General features: G+C 51.6%; 8 protein-coding genes across 8 annotated transcripts; 3 read left to right on the forward strand and 5 right to left on the reverse strand.

The window, feature by feature from the left end:
• Positions 1-1,259: 1,259 nt before the first annotated feature.
• Asppvi_006723 (sugar porter family MFS transporter) lies at positions 1,260-2,936 on the forward strand (the record flags this gene model as incomplete). Its single annotated transcript, XM_043302621.1, has 4 exons — positions 1,260-1,428; positions 1,483-1,685; positions 1,748-1,828; positions 1,881-2,936. 4 exons carry the CDS (start codon positions 1,260-1,262, stop codon positions 2,934-2,936), a joined length of 1,509 nt encoding a protein of 502 aa, XP_043158556.1.
• Positions 2,937-3,100: 164 nt separating this feature from the next.
• On the reverse strand, positions 3,101-5,107 carry Asppvi_006724 (sigma-70 region 2 family protein; the record flags this gene model as incomplete). Its single annotated transcript, XM_043302622.1, has 1 exon — positions 3,101-5,107. One exon carries the CDS (start codon positions 5,105-5,107, stop codon positions 3,101-3,103), a length of 2,007 nt encoding a protein of 668 aa, XP_043158557.1.
• A 2,399-nt stretch (positions 5,108-7,506) lies between these two features.
• On the forward strand, positions 7,507-10,149 carry Asppvi_006725 (putative PHD transcription factor; the record flags this gene model as incomplete). Its single annotated transcript, XM_043302623.1, has 2 exons — positions 7,507-9,124; positions 9,182-10,149. The coding sequence occupies 2 exons, from the start codon at positions 7,507-7,509 to the stop codon at positions 10,147-10,149; spliced, it is 2,586 nt and encodes an 861-aa protein (XP_043158558.1).
• A 328-nt stretch (positions 10,150-10,477) lies between these two features.
• On the reverse strand, positions 10,478-11,625 carry Asppvi_006726 (uncharacterized protein; the record flags this gene model as incomplete). Its single annotated transcript, XM_043302624.1, has 2 exons — positions 10,478-11,221; positions 11,365-11,625. The coding sequence occupies 2 exons, from the start codon at positions 11,623-11,625 to the stop codon at positions 10,478-10,480; spliced, it is 1,005 nt and encodes a 334-aa protein (XP_043158559.1).
• Positions 11,626-11,946: 321 nt separating this feature from the next.
• Positions 11,947-13,050, reverse strand: Asppvi_006727 (F-box domain protein; the record flags this gene model as incomplete). The annotated part of the gene is made up of 1 exon (XM_043302625.1): positions 11,947-13,050. One exon carries the CDS (start codon positions 13,048-13,050, stop codon positions 11,947-11,949), a length of 1,104 nt encoding a protein of 367 aa, XP_043158560.1.
• A 1,137-nt stretch (positions 13,051-14,187) lies between these two features.
• Positions 14,188-15,517, forward strand: Asppvi_006728 (cobalamin-independent methionine synthase II family protein; the record flags this gene model as incomplete). Its single annotated transcript, XM_043302626.1, has 3 exons — positions 14,188-14,404; positions 14,467-14,883; positions 14,946-15,517. 3 exons carry the CDS (start codon positions 14,188-14,190, stop codon positions 15,515-15,517), a joined length of 1,206 nt encoding a protein of 401 aa, XP_043158561.1.
• Positions 15,518-16,178: 661 nt separating this feature from the next.
• On the reverse strand, positions 16,179-16,531 carry Asppvi_006729 (DUF2945 domain-containing protein; the record flags this gene model as incomplete). The annotated part of the gene is made up of 3 exons (XM_043302627.1): positions 16,179-16,247; positions 16,310-16,422; positions 16,483-16,531. 3 exons carry the CDS (start codon positions 16,529-16,531, stop codon positions 16,179-16,181), a joined length of 231 nt encoding a protein of 76 aa, XP_043158562.1.
• A 1,049-nt stretch (positions 16,532-17,580) lies between these two features.
• Asppvi_006730 (ADP-ribosylation factor family protein) lies at positions 17,581-18,389 on the reverse strand (the record flags this gene model as incomplete). Its single annotated transcript, XM_043302628.1, has 5 exons — positions 17,581-17,622; positions 17,684-17,796; positions 17,855-18,001; positions 18,071-18,229; positions 18,296-18,389. The coding sequence occupies 5 exons, from the start codon at positions 18,387-18,389 to the stop codon at positions 17,581-17,583; spliced, it is 555 nt and encodes a 184-aa protein (XP_043158563.1).
• Between the last annotated feature and the right edge of the window lie 546 nt (positions 18,390-18,935).

Consider the following 18,935-nt stretch of genomic DNA (forward strand, 5'->3'; position numbering starts at 1 on the left):
CAGAACAATAATACCGAAAGAAATATTAGACAAAATAGAAGCAAGACGGCGATCCCCAAGTCTAGTGGGCGTCCCACTTGTGGCCTTTTTTTCCCTTCTGGCTGCTTATGCTGCCGTGGTTGGTCAGCGCATCCGCTTTCAGTAGAGCAGTGACAATGGGCGCAAAATGCACCAGCATAAAAGATGACAAACCAACAGGGATGACGCTGGATAGAGAATACGGCAAAGGCTCAACAAGGATTTCGCGCAGTACAGAGCTGTAGATAGATCGAGGATAGTGGGAGAAGGGTCGGAAAAGTATTCACGCACCTTTGGGCGCACAATCTGGATCAACCAGGAAATTTCACCCTCGAACGGACTGATGGGGCCAGAACCAGGGTAGAAGGAAATAAGAAGAGAGCGATGGACGGCGGGACAGCGTGAACGACAGAGCGGGATGATTGGGAAGATTATCTCCACGATCAGCGACGCAACGGGGCTGATCTCAAGACAAGGCACCGAAGGCTTTGGCTAAGACCAGTAGTGTAAGCATCGAATGTTMGAAGAAGCCTCGGTTGATGAATTGCAATGATGCAAACAAGATACCGAATCACTAAGGTAGGGAAAAAAGTCTGTGACGGCTTTACAGAATCTGATAAGCCAGAAGGTGTGTACAAAATGACTGGAGGGTCCACTGTTCCAGAGACGGAGAGATGGGTCTAAATCACTCACTCTACTCCGTAGATACATACTGAGTCTACTGACTTACTGTACAGTAGGTACCTCTCTAAGAATTAATACCAGATAGCTGTGCTATTCTCCTAAGTAACAATAAAAAGCATTCATGCTTATGGGAGGCAATATGATAGGAATGATCCGCGCATGACTGCATTGCGGAGTGAAATGTGCTCCATACCATACAGTACCTATCGTCCGATCCTATCCGTCACGCTGAGTCTCAAATCTGCAGCTTATTCTTCAGTTGTCTAATATAGAAAATCGCCTCATGCCTAAGAATGGCTTATAATCCTAATCCTAACCATAATCAAAAAAGCCATAGTCTTAGTCTATGGAGGATTAACTTTGAAGAGTCGCCACCTGAGCCAACCTACACATAGGTTATGATCACTCAGCTCAGTCTTAATTATAAGACTGACCCCGGCGAAAGACTGTACACAATCCTTTTCCCAGCCAACCAACGGGGAAAATATATCCCAATAACTTGAAACCATATAACACACCATGATCTCTGAGATTTGCTATACTGTCTATAGTCTATCATGACCTTTTTACTCGTCACTCTCTGCTGTATCTTGGCCACTCTAGGATCTTTCCTGTTTGGTTACGATTCGGGGGTGATTGGGTCAACTCTCGAACAAGAGGCCTTTTTGCATGACTTCCATCACCCTTCTGATGCTGCTACTGGAGGCATTGTCTCTTCCTATAATGGTGCTTCATCCCGCTACTGCATTTTGAAGGAGTTCTAGATCTAACGTGCCACAGGAGGAGCCATTCTGGGGTCCATCGCTGTCCCCTACATCTGCGACCCCTTTGGCCGCCGCCCAGTCATGTTCGTAGGCGCTGTCCTGGCCGCTCTGGGTGCTGCTCTTCAGACGGGAGCCGTACACATTGCCATGCTGATTGTCGGCCGTTTGATTGCTGGCTTTTCCATTGGCTTGATGTCCACCACGATTCCGATCTACTGTGTGAGCGCTGTCCAAAAATCATCATACAATCTCGACATGCTCGTCTGCTAACCAGCTCCCAGAGCGAGGTTTCTCCCGCCCATATTCGTGGCTTTCTCGGTGCGATGCAGCAGTGGATGCTTGGGCTGGGTGTGGTCGTCGCCGTATGTTCCTCTGGCTCTGATCTTGCGAACCATTGATCGCTGACTGTTGTAGCAATGGGTCGGATATGGCTGCTCTCTGCACACAGGCGCCTTTTCCTGGCGGTTCCCTCTAGCCATCCAAGCCGTCCCCGCCGTCATCCTCGGCATTGGAGTCTGGTTTCTCCCAGAGTCGCCGCGATGGCTGATTGAAAAAGGCCACAAGGACGCCGGCAAAGACGTCCTCAACCGCCTGCATCTCAATCACACCCGCACCAATACCGACCTCGTCGAGTCCGAGTTCACCCAGATCTGCGAGAGCATCGCCTCCGACTCCCGCACCGTCGTCTCCTCCTGGCGCCAGCTGCTGTTCTCCTCGCCCACCTGGCGCTACCGCGTGCTTCTCGCCTGCGGCATCCAGGCCTTCACCCAGTGCTCCGGCACAAACGTCATCCAGGTCTACAGCCCACGCATCTACCGCTCGCTGGGCCTCCCGACCTCCACCACCCTCATGATCACCGGCGTCTGGGGCGCCCTCGCCCTGTTCTGGAACACCGTCTTCATGTTCTTCATCGACCGCGTAGGCCGCCGCAAGCTACTCATCCCCTCTCTCCTCGGCATGGGCGCCGCCCTGTGCGTCGAAGCCACCCTCGCCCGCTACTACGGCAACTTCGCCCCAGACTCCTCGGTCCCTTCGTCTCCTGCAGCGCTCCGCGCCGCCATCGCCATGTTCTTCGTCTTCTCGCTCTTTTTCACCTCTCTCGGCCTCATCTCCTGGCTGTACCCCGCCGAGATCTTCCCCACCGCGATCCGGGCCCGCGGCTCGTCCCTCGCGACCGCCACGAACTGGAGCCTCAACCTCGTTTTCGCGCAGTGCTCGCCCATTGCGCTGACCACGCTTCAGTACAAGTACTTTTACTGCTTCGTTGCGTTCAACTGGACGGCGGCGGTGATTGTCTGGGCGTTCTACCCGGAGACAGCGGGCAAGTCCCTCGAGGAGGTGGGCGAGGTGTTTACTACCGGTCGGCAGCGTCGCAGGGCCCAGTCGTTTGGAGTGGACTCGCGGGAAGTTGTCAAGGCGGGCGTTGCGTTGGAGGTTACACAGGGGAAAGAGTTTACAATGGGGGTATAAATATTGGAGTGTTGAAGATGAAATTGTAATCGTGAATAGAGTATATATATTTAGATATCACCAAAAGACGCCGTAGGCACATGCCGTACCCTGTTTGTACAAACCATGAATGAGAATTATATATATAAAGCCGTCCAGGACGTAGATGATGATGATGATGATGATCACCTCAGCGCAGGCATAACATAGCTCGTAAGCGGCGCACTAAGGATCTCCTGTCGAAGCGCCCCCTCCCACCCCGCAACCGAGCCCTCCCACACCTGGAGCGTCAAGCACCCCAGCAGAAAATCACTGACGCGCATCCACGTCTCGTAGCCCAGGCGCTTTGCGACCTTGAGCATCCGACCCGCGAACCAAGGCCGGCCGTACGGCGTCCGAGCAGTGGGCGAGTACTGCGTGAAATCAGGCGAGGCGGGCTCGAGCTCATCCAGCGCGAAGACAGAGGGGAAATTCGGACTGGTGCTGAGGGCGGCCGTTCCGTCGTTGCATTCCAGCATGATCTGCAGTAGCGCCTCGACTGAACCGCTCGTGTTGACCTCGCTTTCGAGCACGGCCTGCTCCAGCGTGCGCAGGAAGGTCTCGCTGTGGGCGATGGAGGAGCGGTAGTCCCACAGACCGGCGTTGAGCATGATCAGCGCGACGAGGCGGGCGACGAATTGTTTGCGGTTGCCCGAGGCGGTGAATCGGACGCCCGGCGGAGCGGCGAGAATCTGGTATAACAGGGAGGTAGGTTGGAAGGCAGTGTGGCGCATGGGTGCGATGGCGGGGTTGGTGTGCGTTTGCTGGTGGAGGGCGAGTTGCTCGCAGCGTTTGAGGAACTCGACGAATTCGTTGCATTGGTGTCGGAGTTCATCTCTGGGGGAGAATGAAGGGGGTTTAGAAGGTACGCCATCAAAATCGGTGGAAAGCCATGAGGAAGTTGGTAGGGAAGGCTCCGTCGTTAAAGTCAAACGGGTAATATCAGGGTGTGAAGGAATAGGTGGATCGGGCTCAAAGAAAAAGCTCGGCCCATGAGTTTCATAGCCCGACAGAATATAGTCCTGCCAGTTGATCAACATCCCCAGCCGGGTATTCTCGAACGCCGCAGGCCCGCCGCGCGCTCGGATCATCTCTCGAGCAGCTCGCATGTGAACCCAACTGATCTGCTTGCGTCCGGGCCGGGGGTCAAAGTCCTCCAGACCGGCTGCACTGAGGCAGGCAATGATGGCCACGTCGCTAATGTCTCCGGGGTTTGCAGCCAGATGCTCTCGAAGCATGGAGATGGCCCGGTTACGATGGACCAGAGTCATCTTCGTTTCCTCCTCGTTCCGGACCCAGGCCCACGTGTTGGCCGCGTGGACGAGGATGGTGTTCTGGAAGGCGACAGGGCCTTTCATGCCCAGGGGGACAAATACGGCCGTGTACCAATTATGAGCCTTAGGGGAGCGGAAGTGGTTGCCGTAAGAGCAAGCCGGCATCTCGTTGACGTAGAAGTCAAAGAGTTTGCGACCCTCCGCATCCAAATCCATAGGCAAAGTGTTGAACGGGTCAGTACGCGCTGCGCTGAGAATAGATTTGGGGGAGAGGGTTAGCGCGTAGGGAGTTGTCGGGGCGGAAGACAACGGTGACCGGACGTCGGACTCGGAGTTGCTGCTCTGGTCACCAGACGCATAGGATTTGGGCAAGTCCGAGGGTGAAATAAAGCGTTGAAGCTGAATAGCGTCCTGTGGTGAAACAGAGACGAGAGTATCCACGTTCGTCTGACCTGCAGCTGCTGAGACATGACTCTCTCCAATCCCTGTCGATGAACCCGCCCCTAAGGAATCCTCGCGCATAGATTCAACCTCCATTTGTGTATCTGTCGAAGTGTCCGGGCTCTTTCTCCTTCGGCCCTTGCCACGGTCCTTCTTCTTCTCCTTCTCGGTTGTACTACTCTTTCCCGCATTCTTGTTCCTCGATCGCCTGCGAACCTTCGGCTGTGATTCCTCTTCTTCCTTCACAGATTCGCCATTCTCATTGTCTGGTTGTGGCACGCCACCGCGTTTCTGCCGCATATATTCGTGCATCACATGGCGCTTGACTCGGGTGAGATTGCTTCGGCTTTTGTTCGAACCATCGATGAACTCCCACCGCGTCTGCGAGGATTGTGCCGGTAGCTCATTTGCAGCTGTCTCCTCCGAAACATCGGACATAATCTATCCTTAGAAATTGATTTCGACTTGGTAACGGGGTGCAACTCGAGGACTTGAAGGTTGAACTAGAGGGTCCTGATTCGATGATAATCGAATGACGACGGCGCATCATCAATTGAACACTCCTGCGCTCCTCCGATTATGGAATCTTCCCAGCGGAAAGCGAAAGTACTACCCAGCCGATCCCAGTATATGCCGGGTCGAGTGCTGAAAACGAGCGTAGCTGAGATGAGATGACACAGTGTAGATATTCTTTGGTTAGGCCACGATTAACTGGGTTTAATGGTCGAGAGTCTCTATGATTGCTGATCTTTGAGGTTGATTGTTGTTGATCAAAAGGCGGGGTGCTAATGGCTGGGATGGAGACTCCGACAAGGTGGTGAAGAATGTCTCCAAAGACCGGAAGACGAGGAACTAGCTGAGCAATCCGCTGGCCAATATGAAGAACAGTGGAGATTTCATAAACATGGAAACTTGAAGTAAATTTCCAGTGAAACTGAAAGCGTACTTGGCAACAGAAAAGCGACAAGTGGACAATCTGCGGATAGAGACCGCGACGGAGAGTATTGACTTTGCCGTGGTTTGGTTCGGCTTCAAGCCAACGTCTCAATCTTGGGACTATTCCCCACAGTACTCCGGTACAAAGTGGCCAGATTGGAATCTCGAATCAAATGGATCGAGGAACTGACGAACAATGGTACTGTAGTGATCGATCGGCCGGTCCAGTCCAGTCCTCAATTCCAAGGATCACCCACCGTCCCGGTATATGAGGGGATTTAAGGCGGGGATGGACCAGCAGACAGAGACTCAAGGTTCGAGACTCGAAAGGAAGAGAGTAGACTAGAACGAGCTGAAAACGAGCTGAATCATAAGGACGTTCGACTGCCTTTCTGACGATCTCCACCTGATCGCTCTATTCAGTTCTTACTCGTCAGGTGGAATTCCTCAGCCGCACGGAATGAGACTAGCTAGATAGATAGCGTGCAAGTGTTGTCCTGTTTGGCGAGTCGGTGGCTTAGCATCTCTCCAAGTCCCTCATCGGCGTTTCAACTTTAATGAGAACGGTTCGAGAAGCGAGAATCGAGACCCTGGAAGGATGAGGACCCCTAATTCGTATGTTTCATCAAGGATTTCGAATTGATCTCAAATTGTGTGGCAGTTCAACTGGCCAAAGGCACATCCTGTGMTAGTCTAGATACTACTCTTCGTCCGTGTTACTATTCCTGCCAAGACAAAGTAGCATGATGAGATTGGCGCGTTTGGTGATCCTGGCATTCTGCATGATACAAGCCTGACCAGCCAGGAAAAAAAAGGAGGTGGAGCAATTAGTGATTATGGTCTCAATAAACTCTCGACGATGGAAAATGCTCCCGATTTCTCACCTGGCTACGACAAGCAGGAATCGCCGACTGCTACTACATGGCGGCCGTGCTGAGTGCAGCAACAATTGCTATAGGTACTTACCCCGTACCTGGACCTTACCTCGAGACACCGGCTGGACACAATTTGGTTCGGACATCGCATGGTAATCACTGGCTTGCACCTTGGACAGATCTCATCCTTTACAAGGATTTATACAGCTGTCCTGTCATCTACAGAATGTAGTCAGCCTGCACTGTCACAGCTGACCTTAGGTAAGAAATAAGGACTAGCCATAATAAATCCCTTCCTAGATCGTTGAACCCTCCAATTGTAGAACACGCACTGAAAGAGAGATGGTAGGCATAAAAAACACCAGCCTTAAATGACCCTATGTTCACGTGACCATACTCAAGAGGAAGAGTGTCACATGACATTGAGCCACTGGCGGAGTTAGGCTCACCGCCTTCAGTAAAGTCCGGCTGCAGACTGCCAAACCCTTGAATTGCGATCTTGCTCTCCGCGTCGCCGGTCGCGCAGTTGATACCATGCGATCTTTCCACCCCTGTGATTCTGAGAGATCCTGCTAATCCAAGCGAATGAATCATGTTTTTTGAACCACTTTGAATTACCCTTTGTCGCATCACAGTGAGATTTGCGCTCGTTGCAGTGTGGTGGATTCAACCGGTCCGCATTCATTCCGGAGCTGATCGCTATCCTTGTTCAGCAAAACGACCGTTCAGAAAGGCTCTACTCGCGCCATCCCTTCGACGACTGAGTTCGCTACTGTAGCGCTTTTCGGTTGCTGTTCTTCTAAACGTGTACCGACAGAAGTGCCTTACCAGGATGCTATCACCTTCACCGGCGAGATCGATGTTCAACACCTAGCATTCAGCTGCAAACTTTCTCTTTGGGACAAATTCGCCGTGGAGATTCGTCGCATCGGCTTGTATACATGATCCAGACCCCTTTCGAATACTTTTGCCCTCATTTAGCACGACATCTTTTTTTTCGGCCGTACACGGAGATCTCACATTGCAATGGCTGGAGACGCGATCGCGCCTGCGGAGCTCAGCCAGGTCAACGGCTCAACAGGTCCCGACCAATCCACCACAAATCCTTACGAGACAAATCCAGAATTGATTCCTCCAACGGATCCATTTCTTTCTCGGAGCCCGCAATACGGTCGCTATGCCCCGCATGTCGATGACTTCAAACCCCGCTACGATGGTTGGTACCAGGCGGAACCGGAAGTTAGTTCGTACTGGGCGGAGGTAGTGCGAACATCCTGCACCCCAGACAATTCCCTGAATGTGCCCGGGACAAGGGAGGCATACGCTGCTGGCAGCGTTCTAATCAGAGTTGACCAGGAACCTGCGGCCAGTGCGGCTGCGGAACGATATTCAAATGTTGACATGAACGAGTTGAGTGCTGCTAACAGGGCGCAGGACGCTCTTCAAGAACTCGGTGTTGCTACACCAATAATATACTTTTATGGCACAGTTGACGGAAAGAACGTCACAGTGGAGTCTAGAATTCCCGGCGTGTCTCTGGAGGTTGCCTGGAAGTATCTCACGATTGAACAAATTGGTGCTTTTAAACAACAATGCCGTCGGATTATTCAGCGCCTTGCAACCGTCGAACCTGCGCCGGAGTCTGCGTCGTATGTCTGCGCCGAACTCAACGCTCAATCACCTCCGGGCGTCGAAGACTCCGAAAGGGACATATTGTTTCAAGATAGGAAAGGGACGGAGCAGCTCTACTTAGTTCACAACGATATGATCCGGTCGAATATCGTGGTCAAGGATGGCCGAATCGTTGGCATTCTCGGCTGGCGACAATGTGGGTTCTTTGGCTTTGAGAGAGCAAAGCAGATACATCGTCAGTTTCGGATACCAGAGCGTCCCGTCATTGAGAATGGCGGGGTCAACGTAACTCAGGTCTGGGCCGACCTCTATGACGATATCCCAGACGTTGGCGGGACAAACGGGCTCCCAGATCATCCTACTACAGCGGCACCTGAGGTGAAAATTGAGCCTCTGCAGCCGTCGTTGGACAAATATCCCCCAAGCAACGAAACCGAGATTTTGCCCGCTCTGGCACAACTTGACGGCACCCTTTTGCCCGAAGAACATCCCACGCCGAGGAAAGTCGCTGATCTGAAGAGCGAGTTGGCCTCAAGAGCATCATCGACAGATCGATCATCGCCATCTGGTTCCATCAAGGCAGCCGGCAGAAGGAAATCGGGCCCCGGTGCATCGAAGAAAGGGACAGCCAAGAAACAGACAACGAAGAAACGCAAAATAGACGAACTTGCGAGCGAAGACGTGGGAAGCCATCGCTCCAACACCCCTTCTTCGACTCGCGCCAGCAAGACACCCGGAGTCAAGAAGCAGGGATCCGTATCTATCGCGGGCTCTCCGGCTCCCGAGGGTAAGAAAAGGAAGAAGAATGCCAAGAAGGCGAAAGTAGAGAAACAGGAAGAGGAGGAAGATCAAGAAGAAGATTCGTCGGAGGATGACGGGGTTTTCTGCATCTGTCGCAAGGGTGATGATCATACTTGGATGATTGCATGTGACGGGGGATGCGATGATTGGTTCCATGGAAAATGCATCAACATCGATCCGAAAGATGCGGACTTGATAGACAAATACATCTGTGAGTCTCGGCTTAGGCAGCTTTGTACTCTGACGTGAGCTAATGCACATTCATCAGGCCCGAATTGCAAGGCCGAGGGCAAAGGATGGACGACGTGGAAACCGATGTGTCGACTAAAGGGTTGTCGGAAACCCGCTCGTGTGACAGGCAAGAACCCGAGTAAGTATTGCTCTGACGAGCATGGGCGGGAATTCATGCGTCGACGGATCCAGCAACTCCACAAAAACCCCGAGGATCCCGCCAAGAAAGAATGGGAGGAACTTGGCAGCAGAGGAGGTGTTCTTACCACTGGTGATCTTCACGCAGTCGTCATGGCGGTTTCTTCTGCGGAGGAGTTTCGTAAACTTGGAGAGCGCATTATATCGGCGCCGCCAGACGAGGAGGATCCTGCGACAGGAGCAAGGTCGAGCAAGAAGCTTGGCTTGGACATGGATCCCGAAGGCCTGACCTACTCTCACGACGAGGCGTCAAAGCTTGAGCAGTTGCGCAAACAGAGAGATGAGCTTCTCCACCGGCGCGATATGCTCAACACGCGTTCCACGTTCATGACACTCATTCGTCAGCGATCAAAGAGCATTGTGGAGAAGCTGAAGCAAACAGATCCAAAGGGCGGATGGAAGGATATCTGTGGGTTCGACACCCGCCTCGCATGGTCAGACGAGGAATTCGACGATTGGAGACTGTCCAAGCTAGGAGCTAAAGCACTTGAGGAGGGCACCCCTGAAGCACTTGCTTCCAGCTATCCGGACACCGTTGACGCGGATGGTGACACGGCCATGAATGGCACCAAGACGGAGGCCGAGGATGAGGACGAGCTGGCAAAGTTGTCTCGCGGAGTTTGTACGAAGAAGCGTTGCGAGAGGCACAAGCAATGGGTCAAGGTTCATCAGTCCGAACTTCTATTCGAGGAGAACAAGCTGAAACAGGACCTTGCCACATGCGAGAAAGAAGCCCAGAATGTCGTTGAGAGGGCCGTTCTCCGAATGTGGGCTGAGAAGGAGAATGCTCAGAACGGCGGCGAGTAGTTGTTTCTCGCCGCACCTGTTTGAAGACAGGATACGTTTTCGCATATGCGCTACGAGTAAGTCGCTTGGTGGTTGATAGATACCCTTTCTCTGGGGCGGAATATGGAGTTGGTCCGTTTATCTGGGAGTCAGGCCATTACTGGCTCACAAAGAAAATCCTGCATATCGTTGGCGTATGGATGGTACATCATGATTTCAGGCCGGGAAAAGTGTATGAACTATACTTGATAGATATTGTACGATAGAGCGGAATTAACATAAGGCTGAGACAACATAATGCCGATATGGCAAGCCGATTTTGACCATGTACATCAGACACTCAATAGAATCAACCATTCATGGACTTTTCGTCCCAAATGCACCACTTCCCCACCCCCTCTCCCACTCGATCCTTGATCACCTCCACAACGCGGTCCTCCTTCACCATCGAAAGCAGAACATGCGTGTCAATGCCCTGATCCAACGTCCTCATCAACAAACTCGGCAACAGCGGTGTCCCCGCATGAAACATGGAGTAGACACCCTCGTCATCCACCGGCGGCCGCAAGTCGCCTCGCGAAACTTGCTGCCTTTCAACCCCACTACCAGGGCGAAAGCCAGGCGCGGGTCCCAGGCCGCGCGTATTAACCAGCATCACAACAAGATGCGAGCCATGCACCCTTGAAAGCTGCGTCAGCGTTCGCAGCGCGGCGGTCAGCGCCGCAGCTCCCTTCACGGGATTCGAGGCGCGGATGATGTCCTCGGTTAGTGTGTCGAGGCCTGCGATGAGGAAGAGAGTGCGTGGGCGCCCGCCCTCCCCAGTAGACTCTGGAGCTGATTGCAAGGCGTCGGCGACTTGGCTGATGGCTTGCACTGCGGCGCGGAAGTCGAAGACGGGGAGGAGCTGGACGTGGTCTAGCAGGGCTATTGCTTCGTTGCGGGAGAGGGGTGGTGTTGCAGGTGAAGCGAGGAGAGAAGCCAGGAGTTGTTTTGGGGAGAATGGGTCGAAGGTTGGTGGGTGGATTATGAAGGCTTTTGGTTGTGGTGAGGGTGTTGTGTTGCGTAGATGCTTTGCGAGGAGGTAGCGGGGGAGCTGTGGGCGTTAGCTGTCGCCCATTTGAATCAAATGAAAGAGATGTTGTATGCTTTCACGGATGGCTAGGGTTGTGTGTATACTGATATGTGCTCGATGATCTGCCATTGGCTGCGGTCACATTGGAAGAGATCCCATCTTACCTGGCCGAGGAGATCATGGTCATCGCCTTCTTGAGCTGTCTTCTTCAGTTTCGAAAACCCGATTATTTTACCACAGCGGAAGACGCTGGATGGGCCTTCGAATGCCTCTTCGATGTCCCTTCTTAGATTCCAGATGGCTGATTGATCTGGCTCATCGGGCTGCTCTGATACCCTAGAGGCCGTGGAATGACTGGATAGTAGTGTATGAGCCAGAATTGGATAGGCTGGTTCAGCAGCGTAGGCATTGCCCGATGAAGACATTTTGACATGCGTATAGTATGAGAGCTGCGGTGCCCTGTCGGTAAGCGTTGATAGGGATAAATCAGACGTAGGAATTGGACCGCGAAAAACGATATTGCACCAAGATAACTCCTGGTATAAGCAGATCCATCGCCATGTTCAGAACCCAAGCTGGGACGGGTGCGGCATGTTATTCAGATCAGCATCAATTTATTGAACATCTTAACTTCTGGCTTGGATAACGGGGTACGATAGTGGGATAGAGTTCTTGATGCCTGAGGCTCCAAAATCAATGATATTGGAATATGTACTACAGGTCGAAAAGCGCTACGCATAAGTCGCCTATAGGCTGACCCGATCAAATTTTGCTCCTCTAACCCAGTTTCCATGTCCGTCATGGGCCCATTCACTGTCACCCAGAACGTCTGTTAATATAGCAGAAAGTTCTGGCCGAAGGGCATCAGACTCGTAGTCGCATGCGCAGAAATGTACAAGACGTCTGTTTCCCAAGTCCCGAACTGCATGCGCAACTAAAGTATAGCCCGTCGCAAGCTCCATCCACGGATCGCTTGGGTCCATAGATCCCCTCTGCTCCAACTCTATGGCCTTGTCGTTCAAGCACGGTGCCAATCGTACACTGAGCGAGCGCAGACTCGTCATCAACTTCACGGAATCCAGCACCAGTTTGACGTGGTTGTAGAACGGAAAAACCGCAGTGTAATGAAATGCTGTCAACTTGTTGAGAGCGAGAGATAAAGAGACACTCTCCGGATTTGATCGGGTCAACGAGCCCCATTTATTAAACACAGAAGGGACCTGGAAGAGGAAATACTCGTAATGGTTATATGCCTTCAAAGATGAGGACTCGTTAAACTGCAGCGATGACCACTCCCGAGCTGCCAGAAGACCCGAGCATGCCTCGACATGCGAGACCGGAGGCGGTGCTACCTGCCGTTCTGTTCTCTCCAATTGCAGTTCTTGCAGCGAGATCTGGAAAGCCCAATTATGTCCATCCATAATCTTGGTTCCTAGCGTCGCTCCGATAAACGGCGGTGGTGCCAAAAGAGTGATTCGCAGAGGATCGAGGTGGTGCAGAATCCTACGCCACCATGAGGGGTCGTCATGAGGATCCGAACCAGTATTTCCCCGCGCCAGGATGGACTTCACGTTTCGACACAGATCCCATTTCTGGACGAACTGTAGAAAGCTTTCTTCCTCACTGATATCAAAGCAGACATGTGCGAACAACCGCGGCCGCGTGACCTCTAGAAAGCGAGAGGAGGTCCGCGATAGATTTTTGAGGTCACGGGTGGTAGATTTGACTATACGGACGCACGGGGGCTGGTCGAAACGGGACAAGGAAGGAGGATCAGTAGCAAGGTTGGACAGTATTTGATCAATTAGCTCATTCGGTAGCGACTCGAATGGCGAAGTCTCTGCGGACATTGTAGCAATGGTTGATGCTCCGGGTTGCTGAGATACTATGGAGTTAGCGTTAGCGCTCAGTGGCCTCAGTGAGCTTCACATGACGACGGATCCCGCAACTTGCGTGAAACTGTCATATCTTCATGTCGGATTGGATGAAATAAGATGTCAGGCCGGTCGTAGCTAGATGTAGCTCGAAAGCGAGTTAGTCATCGACATGGATTGTCGATTGTCGATTGTTCCTATTCGAGTGAACCATTGGAGGCGGTGAGAGGGGAGATGACAGAACAGACAAGACAGTCTCTCGGGAAGACGAAAGGACCAAGTGCCGAGAGATCCCCACTTACATACAATACGTACAACTACCGTACTCTCTCACCATGATAACTGGATGGAAAGGTCAATTCAATCTCAGAGTCTGTCCTCATGAAGTCGAACTTCATCAGTAGAAATTCCCCACTTTCCAATTATTAGCAGAATCTTGTAGTCGCGTGCGATATATCCGAACTCTCCTATCTTCTACGTACAGTTTCTCAGCCATCGGTAAAACCCCTTTAATGTGGCTCTGTGGAGCCTGTCTCCGCAATGCTTGACATAGTAGGACTAAGAGCTAGGAAGAGAGGAGAATATACATTTACCAGATCCCACACGACGGGAATACGGAAATATCTGGGCTAGATTACATGAGCTATACCTTGCTTTATGATCGCTTAATATAATAGAAGAACTGGCGGACGACGAGAGCTTCCATGCGCCCCACCGCATCACCCTTGACTCCTTGAGGGGGATCCAAGTACTTCCATAGAACCAGATCCATTAGCTGCAATAATGGAACCTCATTCTGTTCAGCGACGTCGGGCTCTGACTTTCAAGATGTGGAGAGACTCACAACATGTGGGGCTGAATCGTGAGGTGGATGTCATCGGCAGGCCTGAGCATGACTGAAGAACCGGCAAATTGAAAACATGGATCGTCCTTGCAGAGCCCCCTTTGCTGGGGGAGGTGGTCAATTTCCCCCCTCAACTTTTTGTCACCGAGAGTACAGAATTTGCCCTCTTCCTTTCCTCGAAACGTCCTCGTGCTTGTTGCTTCTCGTCTCTGTTGAGCTCATAGTTCTGGTGGCGACAGGAACTCTCAGTAAGATTCTGTATACTCGCAATGGCTCAGCTTCACCGTAATCCGCCCTTCCGTGCCGAGCACCTTGGCTCTCTCCTCCGGACACAGGAGCTCCTGAGAGTCAAGACAGCGTTCGAGAAGGGACAGGCTTCTGCGGCTGAGCTCAAGGCTGTCGAGGAGAGGGATATCAAGGATATTGTCGAGACCCAGAAGAAGCTGGGCTATCCCGCTCTTTCTGATGGAGAATACTGCAGACACAGTATGGGTTTCCTGGTTTGCGGATATTCACATGGAGATTAAGCTGATCCGATTTCCATGCAGTGTTCTGGGGCAGTTTCTTCCCTGGTCTCGAGGGCTTCGAGGAGGTTACCGACTTTGACGCGGATATCTTCCGCCCCTATGCTCCTGATGTAGCTGCATTCCTGGAAGCGGGCCACAAGCCTGGTGAGACTGTCATCTGTACCGGCAAGATCAAGCACGTTGGCAGCACATATGTCGACCAGTTCAAGCACTTGGCTAGCCTGGTGGCCCCCGAGGAGGTCAAGAACGTGAAGCTCACCCTTGCTGCTCCCAACTGGTACCACCTTCGGTACAAGAACGGCAAGGCTTTCCCCAAGAATGTGTACAGCACCGAGGACGAGTACCTGAGCGATATCGCCAAAGCCTACCAGGAGGAATTGCAAATCCTGTACGATGCTGGCTGCAGAAACGTCCAGTTCGATGACCCCAACCTTGCTTGTAAGAGCCCTGGATTTCGCATGTCTTTGACTGGACAGGAGACATACTAACCCAGACACCAGACTTCTGCTCGGAGAAGATGCTGGAGGGCTGGAAGGCCGACCCTCTGAACACGGCCACTGCCGACGAGACCTTTGAAAAGTATATCAAGCAATACAACGAATTGCTGTCCAAGCGTCCTGCCGATTTCCACGTCGGTGTTCACATCTGTCGCGGTAACTTCGTTGGTAGCCGTCACTTCTCCGAGGGTGGCTATGACCGCATCGCTACCAAGCTGTTCAAGGAGCTCAACGTCGACACGTACTACCTCGAGTACGACACGCCCCGTGCTGGTGGTTTCGAGCCTCTGAAGGAGCTGCCTCGTCACAAGAACGTCATCTTGGGCGTTGTGACCAGCAAGTTCCCCGAGCTCGAGGACAAGGAGGAGATGAAGAAGCGCGTCTACGACGCTGCCAAGTTCATCGCCGAGGGTAACAACATTAGCGTTGAAGAGGCCCTCAAGCAAGTCGGCGTCAGCCCACAGTGTGGTTTTGCCAGTCACCGTGAGGGTAACGCGATTGACTGGGATGGCATGATCAACAAGCTGAAGCTCGTCCGCGAAATTGCTAACGATATCTGGCCCGGTGAGCTGTGAACCACGACCACTAAATGATATTTGGGGAATGGTAATGCTGCAGGTGTCTTCTCTTCATTGGTCTACTTTCAACAATGAGACGGATAAGGAGGGGATGGTTGAGGATGAAGGTCCAAACGATGTAATGAGTAACGAGAATACCACTTAACGTATGATTCTTGTATATAAAAATATTATATTAACATGATAAGCGTCATAACGCTCTTCAGAAATCTAACAATGTCGTTGAAAGAATGATTTAGTCATTCCGAGGAAAGGGCACTAAGTACCTTGGGGCTTTAATATATGCGCATGAGATGCTAACTCCATGCAGCTAAGCTCTTAGTTCTAGTTATGTTGCATTTACGGAGTAGAGTATCAGCCAAGAAGCGTAGATATGTCGTGTCAGCATTGAAACCCACACCTAGGTCACGACCGGTATATTTACATTTAGCTAGACTGCCTAGACAAAGCTCGGACCTGGGTATAGCAAAATTACGGCTTACAGAGTACTGCATCCTTGTTTCAAGCATTCGATAAAGCAAGTATCAGGCAATCCATCCATTTCTACTCCGTATCTGCCTAGGCCAGAAAAATCAAGTGATCATTCATCGACCAGAAACACACCATCGCCTTCTCCCCTCTCCCTCGTCTATCCAACCGCCCTCGATCATCCATCAACTTACTCTTCAGGCCCCAAGATATTCGACTCTTTGATAGCCGATTGCTTATGCGTACGAGCATTCTCAATCTATCACCCCAAGTCAGCGTCAGCTTCGCAGCAACCCGTCGCCAAAAAAAGGAGTAACCCACAGTGTACCGGGGCTCCTCGTCCGAAGCAGCTACATTGCGACCCGTCATTTGAGTCGGCTGAGTGGCGACCTCGCGGATGATGCCGACAGCCTCGGAGGTTTTGGACTCGGGGCCTGGTCGAATGAGCTTAGCTACCTTCCTCCATTTGGTTGGTGAACTGAACAAGGACATACCACCGACAGGCTTGTAGCGGACTTTTTCTCCTTTTCTGTAATCGGGCATTGTGAGCGGTGGAATTGATGTAACTTAGATATCTGCTTGTGCTTGTGGGTGTGCTTGACTTGTACCGATAATCACTGAATCAGAGCGATATAATCCAAATCTCCAAAACAAGAGAAAATCTTCGAGCCGGCGGAGGTCGAGTCCAGCGTGCTATTTATGTGTCGCGTGGCCATTTTGTTTCTGTGGACGTTTGGTCCGTTGCGCCACCTTTCTGCGTCAGTTTGACATGTTTCTGATCCGAGTGATAGTGGACATGCACTCGTGAGAGGGTTGATCCTGCTAGCCAAATCAACATATCTGATGTCTGTAGAAGCTGTATGAGGAAGATGTTGATGCGTTGCTTGCATCCTACGGGATCGACGTAATTTTGACGAGGCATTGGATCACCCGGAAATGATCCAAGCAATCTTACCGACAGGTTGGGAGCTTTACTCCGTGTCCCTTGGTGAGGCCTGTTGGTGGATCGATCCTCCGTCATGCTGAACGTGCTAGCAGGCGGCGGAAGGGATTCCCAGGCGGGACGATCAATGATTGAGTGCTGACAGGTCCGATACCAAAGCCGATGTTGCTTCAAAGATCGTCATCACGTGTGGATGAGACATTAGACCAAAAGGACAAATTGCAAAATAAAAAAAAAGGTCATGCTAAGCTTCCATTGTATGTGGTGGTCCAATCTGCCTTCTATTTGGGTTCTTTCTACACGGAAAGTCACAGAAACAGCTGTATTCGACAAGAATGGCGCTTGAACAGTCGGAGTTACAAAGGACGACAGGAGAATTATTAGTAAAAGGGTATGTATGAATGACCCGCACAGAAACAGAGGGGGATATCATGGAGGAAAAGGAAATAGAAGAGCGAAAATGGAAGACGGGAAAAAAGAAACCATGCGGCACATAAGAGCGGAAGTCGAAATGCTGCGTCGTCTGTCATCAAAACGGACATGAAACGAAGAAATCTTAGAACCAATTGACGGAGGGGGCATGTTGTACACGAGGCCACGTGAAGATACCTCTGATTACGGCACGATCTGGTTGACGTGGGGCATGAAATTACTTCTGAGGCTGAGTCTTGACGTTGTTTGAAAGCCAGGCCTGCAGAAACATCAGCTATTTGCTGGATCGAGCAGTTTGACATTGGGAAGCGGCCACTTACAAGTCCCTCAAAGATTCCAGTACCCTCCGTAGCAACACTGGGCGCCACATACCACAGCTTGTCCTTCAACTTGGTGAGCTGCAATGCGTTGGTGACCTCCTCCGGGCTCAAATCTGCGATAAAGAGACCGAATCAGCGTGAATCATGTCAATCAGTCTTGTGGAAACTTACGGCCGGGAACATCCTGCTTGTTCGCAAACACGAGCAACAGAGCGTCCTTCATTTCGCGATCGTTGATGATCTTATGAAGCTCCGAGCGAGCTTCTTCCATACGGGCCGTGTCGCTCGAGTCGACGACAAAGATCAGACCTTGAGTGCCTACGATTCACAGAACGTCAGTAAGGATCCTAATTGATGAGGTATTGCACCCAACGTGACATTCCATACCAGAGTAGTAGTGTCTCCACAAAGGCCGGATCTTGTCCTGTCCACCAACATCCCAGACGTTGAACTTGACGTTCTTGTAGGTGACGCTCTCAACGTTGAAACCGACAGTAGGAATGGTGGTGACATCCTGATTCGTGAGCTTTAGCTTGTAGAGGATGGCTGTGGTAGAGATGCCAGTTAGTTTCCAAGCAATTCCATTTAGTCTTCTTCGTTGCCAAAACTCACTGGTCTTTCCGGCCGCATCCAAACCCAGCATCAGAATCCGCATTTCCTTCGTGCCGAATATCTTTCCCAGCATCTTCGAAACTTGTCCACCCATGTTGACTAGTGTAAGGCGACTGTCGGAGTCGCGACCAACGGAGCAGTTGATAAGAGGATTCCTTGACTGTACGTCTCAATGCCGGACTTGACTCGGTCGCAATTGTCGCGTCTGCACTTTCAATTGAGGGGAGGGGAGAGGGGAAAGAGTCAGGAACCGTCGAGACCCTGAGCGTCTTTGTGTCAATTGGGTTCTCCTGTCAAAACAATGCAAAAAGTTAATATGAGATCTGCAGAAGAGACGCAAGGACAACAAGACAGGCACATGGGTATTGGGGAATGGAGAATTGCGCACCTTGCTTGTGAGTACAGAGAGGGGGGTAGGAAAAAGCAGGTCACCTGTGCTGTTTCAAACGTGGCAGCAGGAAACGAGGAGAGCGAGAATAAGATTGTAAGAGTCAAATTGACTTTTGGAGACAAAAAACCCGACGATCCACAGAAAGACCGGCGCTGCTTTGCTTGAGGGCTAGTCTAGATAGCTAGCTAGTTGGATACGGTGCTAGTCAACTCCTAACAGTAATGAATAACAAATAATCTCCTTTCTCCT

The sequence above is a fragment of the Aspergillus pseudoviridinutans genome (assembly GCF_018340605.1).
Source record: "Aspergillus pseudoviridinutans IFM 55266 DNA, scaffold_4, whole genome shotgun sequence".
NCBI classification, from domain to species: domain Eukaryota; kingdom Fungi; phylum Ascomycota; class Eurotiomycetes; order Eurotiales; family Aspergillaceae; genus Aspergillus; species Aspergillus pseudoviridinutans.